Genomic DNA, 7,601 nt, shown 5'->3' with positions numbered 1-7,601 from the left:
GTGATTTGACACCCATTGACAGAAATCCTTTTGATATGGTAAGTTGACCTTCAAGTTTATTTGACTAAGACAAGCTGCATGTTGCAGGACTGTTAACCTTTGCTGCAGACTCGGTTGCTGCACAAAGAAAATTAAACTCTTAAAGATGTTATCGAGCCAATTCATGTAGCTTTAAATACAAACCACATTCCAGCTGTCTCCCTGCTTGGGCTCACACTGATATTCCTTATTGCACATAATGAGTGTAGGATGAATCAATCATGTGTAACAGGACAATGTCTGATTCTTGTCAGATTGAGCCTTGAAATTGTGTTTCTTACAAATTTCCTTGGAGATACTCACTAACATAGCCTGGTTTCCCTCCACTTTCTTCCTGGAATTTTTTAAGTCTAGCCCAACTATTTTTTTAATCACGTCAATGTTTAGGGTTGGAAGTAACATTTAGCAGGAAAAAAAGGAGGTGTGCTAAAGCTTTCATGCTGTTAATAGAATTTGTGTGTAGGATTTCTTGTGAAAAATCCTCTTTAAAATACAGATTACTGACTTGAGAAAGGAGTGTCTGTCTTCAACACGGACCACATGTAATCACTTCGTATTTTGTGCCTGGAAATAAGTTACTCTTGGGAAAATCAGAGTCCTTCCAGTGCTGCATGGTGTGTTCCAAACACTGACCCCAACTCTGCCTCCTCCCACAGCCAATGCTGGATGCTGAGCTTCCCTTCACTCCACTCAAGACCAAAGCCCAGAAGTTTGCAGCAGCTGAAGTATTCAGTGACCTCATCATGTTTTCTCCAGTTGGTCCCTCTGGGGACAAATGAAAAGTGACTTAAAATGCAAAATATGTAAATTGTATGAACAAGAAGCCCACAGAGGGTATCTGGAACACAGTCTGCTACCCTGGAACTGTGTTGAGAGAGGAAGACTACGTGTGGTAGTGGCTCTGATAATGGGTTTTGTATCATTTTATGGTGCAGTTGTGGTGCACCAAGCTTTGCTGTATATCTGTAGTAGGCTGTGTTCTGGTGATCCCTGCTGTATCCTCTGACTGTAAATTCTGACTGCAATATTTTTATGTTGGTGTCATTTCATGTCTTTCCTGTCTCCTTCCAGTTGTAAAACTGTTCACTTTTAAACTTTCCTTCCCTGACCTGACTGACCTCATGACTTATCTTTACTACAAGTGCCTACCCCAGGAGTTGTGCCTGTGCCCTGTTTGTGCTGGGAGGGCATCTCCTGGGGTGAGACCCAGCCTGTTTTCTGTCTAGAACACTGCTGTGCTCTGTCCCTGCTCTGGGGGTGCCTCTGCACCCTTGGGCTGCAGTGTTGGGTGTGTTAGCACCAGCTATGGCAGTGTTGCATGCATGCAGTTCTTTCCTGGGGAAATCTTCCTGGTGTTTAACAACCATTGGCTTTGTAATATTAGAAACTAACTCAGAACAAGGATTTCTAAGTCAGATAACAGTTTTCTTGGCAATGTATTAAAATAGGCATTTACTATTTCCCTTAAGGATGCAGTTTTCTATTGAGTATCTTAAGGAGCTTTAAGTCAAGCCATATTTCCTCCTTGTTTTTGACACGTTTAAGCTCAGCCTCTTCTCTCATCTTGTTCTTTGTGCATCCCCCTCCAGACTGTAACATATTTGTGCATAAGGAGCATGCCAGTTCTATAGAGGAGTAGTATTGTAGTACCACCAGTTGTATTTTTAACAGATACCTCACTGGGCTTCTTCCTGTACTAGTGACCTTAGTGTATCACACACATCCTTCCACCAGCCTTGATCCTAAACCAAGCAGAGAATTTAATCCCTCTGTAGAAATTGTTGCTGCCACTCCCAGTGGGGCTCATCTGCCTTCAGTTTTAACCTGGAAGCTGTGTACTGATTACACTGAAATAAAGAGAGGAAGCTGATGTGTGCTGGAATCCACTTTCTTCATTACTAAACTCCAGTTCAGGGATCCTTTCAGATACCTCTTAATGACTTTCCCACTGTGGTCACTCATCAGCACAGAATGGTTTGGGACAAAGCTCAAAGCCCATCCCATTTCCACCCCTGCCATGGCAGGGACACCTTCCACTGTCCAAGGTTGCTCCAAGCCCTGTCCAGCCTGGCCTTGGACCCTTCCAGGGGCAGCCACAGCTTCTCCGTGCTGCTGGGAGCAGTGTGCTGCTCTAAATTGCTGCATCTGCTGGAAATTTTAAGAACTCTGCTTGTAACTTGGCACTGGAAGTATTAAAGGAGTCACTGTTATAAAACAGCCTGAGACACGTCAGAGAATCTTTGGGAACTTCAGTGGTGGCTGTTGCACTGTTCTTGTTTTCCAGACAAGACTGCAGTGACTCACAGTGAAAGAAAAATACTTCTGTTTTCTTTTTTTACCAGCCTGACTCACGGGGTGAACTTGCCAATAAATGTCCCCACCCTTGAAAGTGATGTTGACTCACACAGGGGTGATGAGTGGGGAGAAGCACAAGGCTTGTGATCTGTTCATGGGGAGTACCTAATGCTCGTAGGGATGGGATCTCCCTGGGGAGGGAGGGGTACTTGGGACACATTGGGCAGAAATGAAGGACAGGGATGATTTTCCAGCCCCACCGAGCAGAGATTTTGCTTTTTCCAGCTCTGAACCTCTCCTGCAATACCTTGTCCTGGTTTGGAAGCTGTCAGGTTTTCCCTGTGCTTTCTAGAGGATTGCTGCCCTTGCTCACAGGGTCAGGGGCTGAATGCTGCAGGCTCCTTTCCCAAACTGTTCCGTGTTTCTGTCTCTACAGGAACAATTCAGCTCCTTCCACATCAGAACTCAGCTTGCCCAGAGGGAACTGTCTCTTTTGAGTTACTATTAAAACCAAATTTTACGAGTAAAAATGTTTTATTACACCTCGCAGTGGTGTTGAGAGAAGGCACTTTTTATGGTGCAAACAAAAGAGCACAAAGTTTGGCCAGAGTTCCCCCCAGTTATATCATGGTGGGCAGGACACTGGTGAGGGTGATGTCCCCCCCGATGCAGAGCTTGGTGACCTCGTTCAGCCTCTTCTCACGAAAATTGTACTGCAGCAAGTGAGCATCATTCACAGCCACCTTGAAGTGATCCGTCTCACAAAGGATCTGGAGCTGAAATAAAAACCCCAAATCAGCCCAAAAACCCCACTGAATTTGTTCTAGAAGAAGTTTGAAGCCACAAGCTCGAGCTGGAGGCTGCTGCCAGCAGAGTCCAGCCCTGGGGCATGTGGAGGAGCTGGAGCAGCAACTCTGCTGCAACACCAGTGACCTTTGCCTTCCCAAAACTCTCCCTCCTCCGTGTTCTAGCCCAGTTTCTCCCTCCTCGTGCCCATGCCAGTCACTCCAAGCAGGACTCCACAGTGTCAACCTCCTTTGCAGGGAAAAAAACCCACGTGAAGAGCTGCCAGCAGGGAAAACACGTTAGAGAAACCAGTCCAACCACTGCTGCAGAGCAAGTGTAAATAAGGAGGGTTTCATAACCCATGAGGAGAGCAGAAGGGGGAGAAGTTATGCCCTGGGCAGCTGGAGCTGCAGGAGGGGGATCAGAAAAGCTGGGAAGGTGCTGCTGTAGGGACAGCCAGGGAAGCACACAGGGTGACTGCCCCAGAAACACCGTGGAGCTGATTCCTGTGCTAAAGCATCAACATCTTCACAAGGTCTTGTTGCCCAAACCCTCCTGGTGCCCAGACTCTCCTCATGCCCTGAAACCGAGCTGGGATGGGTTTTTCTGGTACCTTGAAGGGTTTTCCAGCTTCAAATGGAAACCTGGGAGCTGTCCTCTCCTCCTTTCCCCAGTTGTTCTGGAACATGGAATTGCAGACAATGACTTTCTTGTTGTCTTCGTTGAAGCGGGGGTTGAAGTGGAAGGCAACGTCATTCCCTCTCTTGAAATCCAGTGAAAACCTGCAAAAATAATAACAGATTTGCTGCTTTTGCCACAAAAGCCCTGGATTTTGTTACAAGGCTTCCCAAAACGGAAGGAAACCCCACAGAACCCTTTGGGCAGCAACAGGGCATTTACACATTTATTTGGTGTAATATTTGATGTTACACCAGGCAGGGCTATTCAGGAACAGAAATTCCAGCCCCCCTGCTCCAACCAGCATGGAAACCCCCCACCCTCAGAGCTGGACACCCCCAGTACCTGTTGGGGTTGGGGTTCACGGTCCCAGTGATGGTGATGAGCAGCCGAGGGACGAGTCCTGCCTGCAGGGGCAGCTCGAAGGGGACTTTCTGAGAAACAACAGGGAGTTGGTGTCAACGGAAAAACCATGTCATGGGGACAGCCAGGCCCCTCCCGTAGCCACGCAAAACCAGGCAGTGAAGAAACAGAAACCCTGATAATGATGGAGCCATTACCATTGGAGGAGTTGGTCCTCCCTGAGTCGGAGCTGGCCCTCCCTGCGGAGGAGCTGGCCCTCCCTGCGGAGGAGTTGGCCCTCCCTGCGGAGGAGTTGGCCCTCCCTGCGGGGCAGAAGGCCCAGATCCAGGGCCACTGGGTGGTTGTCCCGGAGCAGGATTTGGCCCCGTTGCTGCTGGTGCTCCAGGGAATGCTCCGGGTGCTCCTGGATACGCTCCTGGTGCTCCGGGGTATGCTCCTGGTGCTCCGGGATACGCTCCGGGTACTGCAGGGTACGCTCCTGCTGCTCCAGGGTATGCTCCTGGTGCTCCAGGGTAGGCTCCTGGTGCCCCAGGGTAGGCTCCTGGTGCCCCAGGATAGGCTCCTGGTGCCCCGGGATACCCCGGGAATGCCCCAGGAGCTCCGGGCTGGTTCCCCCAGGAGGGCCAGCCCTGCGCTGGGGGCGCACACGGGGTGGGGTTGTTGCTGTTGGCCAAGGCGTCCGATAACTGCGGGCAGAGAGGACAAGGGTAAGGTGGGGGAAATTCCTGCTGGGATGGAATTCCCCAACATCCACCCTCTGAGCTCAACCCTCAGCTGCTCCCCAGGTTTTTCCAGAGAACCACTGAGTGCTGACAGAACTGGAGGGGATTTGGGGGTTTAGCAAGGATGTGTTCCCTCCCACCCCTGCCAAAGATCTCTGCTGCAAAGCCACAGCCCCCAGAGGTTTTTAAAGACACCCATACTTACGGAGAAAGCGTCTGACATTTTCCCTAAAACAAAAAGACAAATGAAATTTCAGTAATTTTTAACCTGCACCATCCAAACCCCAGAGATTTTTTGAGGGGAGTTTCAGTTTAGGGTGGCAATCGATGGAAATTGCTGAGTTCCCATCACGTACCTGCCCAGCAGAGCCGACAGCTCAGGTGCCACAGAACAAATCCTGCTCCAAACCTGTGGGATAAACGGGGTCACTGCTGTGAGCAGCCTGGATGCTCCGGGGTGAATCCAGCCCAGACACCCCCTGGATGAAATCCACCACTGAGTTTACAACACTCCCAGCCGTTATTCACTTCCTCAGCCCTGTGGCACCATCCCGGAAAGGATTTCCATTAAAAAAAAAAAAAACCTAAAAGAATCCCTGGGGGTGCAGGCACAGCATCACCCAGGAGCTGAGTGGGAGCCACAAACCCAGCACAGCCCACTGGCGACAGGCAGCCACCCGTGCAGGTCTGGAATGGGGACAGGAGAGTGGCAGCCATGGATATGGGTCCCTTTTTTCCTGCCATGCCTCCACAGCTGTCCCATTCCAGCCACAGGGCACGTGGGAGGGACACAGTGGCTCCGGGCCACTGGATAAAAGCTGCTTTACGAGTTTTAGGAATCCACAGCCTGGTCGAACACACACCTGCCTGTGCCCAGGAATAGCCAGAGCTGGGTTCCTCCCATCAAAGGGAGCATTCACCAGAGAAAAGGGAGGGGAAAAAAAAAAAGAGACGCAGAAATGGGGAAAGAAAAGGAAAATTCCAACTTGAAAAGAAGAGAAGACAAATTCTCTTTGAAAGTAAAATTCGAATGCACAAAGCTCACAGGAGGTGTGGCTGCCCTGCCTCAGGAATAACAAACCCCCAAGTTTCACAACCAACAAATAACTCCTCTCCCCATAAAACACTCATTCCCCTGAGCTCACGTGGTTTTTAAGGCAGTCTTTCCAGCAGCATAAGAGTGTTTGAACAGCCCACATCTCCCAAAGCTTTTATTTGCCTTCTGGGCTCTTTTTAAACCCTTGGGGTTTGGGACTCAGGGTGCACACACGGCTCCTGCAAGGCCAGGTTTGCTCCATGGTTGCCAATGGCTTGTGCTGGTCCAGCAGGATGTCCTACATGATCCCCCTGTTCCCCTGAACACCTCAGGGAGCAGTTTGGGGACAGTGGGACAGCCTGGCCAGAGTCTCCTGTTTCCCAGATGAGTCTGGCATGGCCAGTTTGGTGTTTGTCACCAAAATCTCCAAAAATCACCGATCCTCTGCCATCTCTGTAGCCAGACTTGGAGCCCAGTGTCACCTTCTGTGTGTCCCTGCAGTGCTGGAGCTCTCTGGGAATGCTGCTTGGGGTTATTTGCCAGCTGCCATGGGAAGGAGTTTGCTCCCACCTTCTCTGGCTGTGCCCCAGCCCCAGCGATTGCAGAGAATCCCAGAATCACCGAGGCTGGAAAAGATCTCCAAGATCATCGAGTCCAACCATTCCCCCTGCACTGCCAAGGCCACCACTGACCCATGTCCCCAAAAGCCACATGAACATGGCTTTTAAATCCCCGCAGGGATGGCGATCCAGCACTGCCCTGAGCAGCTGTGCCAGGGCTGGACAAACTTTCAGAGAGAAATTTTTTCCCAATATTCAAACTAAACCTTTCCTGGTGCAAACTGTGGGCGTTTCCCTTGTCCTGTCCCTGTTCCCTGGGAGCAGAGCCCGACTCCCCCGGCTGCCCCCTCCTGTCAGGGAGTTTTGCAGAGTGAGAAGGTTCTCTCTGATCCCCCTTTTCTCCAGGCTGAGCCCCTTTTCAGCTCCCTCAGCCGCTCCTCATGGAATACTCGGGCTCTGATTTTCAGCAGCGTTGAGAACTCAAACTCCACTGAGCTCTACCCGCTCCGGCAGAGGATCCATAAAGCGCCCCAAACATCCCCTACACTCCCACCAAACGGAAAAAACTTCTATTTGGCAAAAAAAAAAAAACAAACCCGCCAGTTCTCTCTCTTCGGTGCTGTTTGTGCCGCTCCTCTCCTGGGTGTCTCCCGGGGTGTTCCACCCTCACTCCCACCCTCCGCTCGGCTTTGGGGCACGGGCAGGGCTGCCCGAGCACCCCGAAAATTGCAAACACCCTTCGAGCTCATCCACCATCCCTCCATCCCCCCAAACCCACCCGGGATYCTGCGCGCCCCGAACCGCAGCGCCCGCGGGCGCTCACGCGTGTCCCGCTCCCACGGGGACGAGCGCACCCCTGATCCTCCCTTTTTCAGGGAAATCTGTTCCGAATCCCCCCGGGATCCCCTCGGGAGCCGTTTCTCCTCACCTGCGTGCGGCAGCTCCGCGGTGGCTCTGAGCTCCTGCACCGGGACACGGCGGGACCCGCCCGCGGGGCGGGGATGGGGACGGGGACGGGGATGGGGCGGCACCGGGAGGGTCCCCGCGCCGGGGACACCCGTGACAGCCCAGGGACTGCGGTTTATTCCCCTTTGTCAGCGCTGACATCACCAGCGGGGGATG

At 51.5% G+C, this 7,601-nt stretch overlaps 1 protein-coding gene across 2 annotated transcripts; it reads right to left on the bottom strand.

Annotated features, from left to right (window-relative positions):
- Positions 1–2,843: 2,843 nt before the first annotated feature.
- Positions 2,844–7,601, bottom strand: LOC130584963 (galectin-3-like). 2 transcript variants are annotated; one of them, XM_057385257.1, is made up of 7 exons: positions 7,408–7,601; positions 5,240–5,292; positions 5,089–5,111; positions 4,359–4,847; positions 4,144–4,232; positions 3,734–3,902; positions 2,844–3,110 (listed from the first exon to the last, which is right to left on the bottom strand). In XM_057385257.1, exons 1-7 carry the CDS (start codon positions 7,584–7,586, stop codon positions 2,955–2,957), a joined length of 1,158 nt encoding a protein of 385 aa, XP_057241240.1. In that variant the 5' UTR covers positions 7,587–7,601; the 3' UTR covers positions 2,844–2,954. The 2 variants fall into 2 exon arrangements, with proteins under 2 accessions (XP_057241240.1, XP_057241241.1); XM_057385258.1 differs by having other exon boundaries at positions 5,240–5,290; positions 7,405–7,433.

Source organism: Malurus melanocephalus, unplaced genomic scaffold (genome assembly GCF_030028575.1).
Source record: "Malurus melanocephalus ecotype Western Australia unplaced genomic scaffold, MMel_1.1 scaffold_802, whole genome shotgun sequence".
In the NCBI taxonomy this organism is placed as follows: domain Eukaryota; kingdom Metazoa; phylum Chordata; class Aves; order Passeriformes; family Maluridae; genus Malurus; species Malurus melanocephalus.
This window is presented reverse-complemented; position numbering and strand designations above follow the sequence as displayed.

Coding starts and splice junctions, on each gene's coding strand:
- LOC130584963 (XM_057385257.1), bottom strand. CDS start 7,586: ATGTCAGCGCTGACAAAGGGGAATAAACCGCAGTCCCTGGGCTGTCAC. Junction 4,848..5,088: donor AAATGTCAGACGCTTTCTCC/GTAAGTATGGGT, acceptor CTCTGCCCGCAG/TTATCGGACGCCTTGGCCAA. Junction 3,903..4,143: donor GTGAACCCCAACCCCAACAG/GTACTGGGGGTG, acceptor TTATTTTTGCAG/GTTTTCACTGGATTTCAAGA.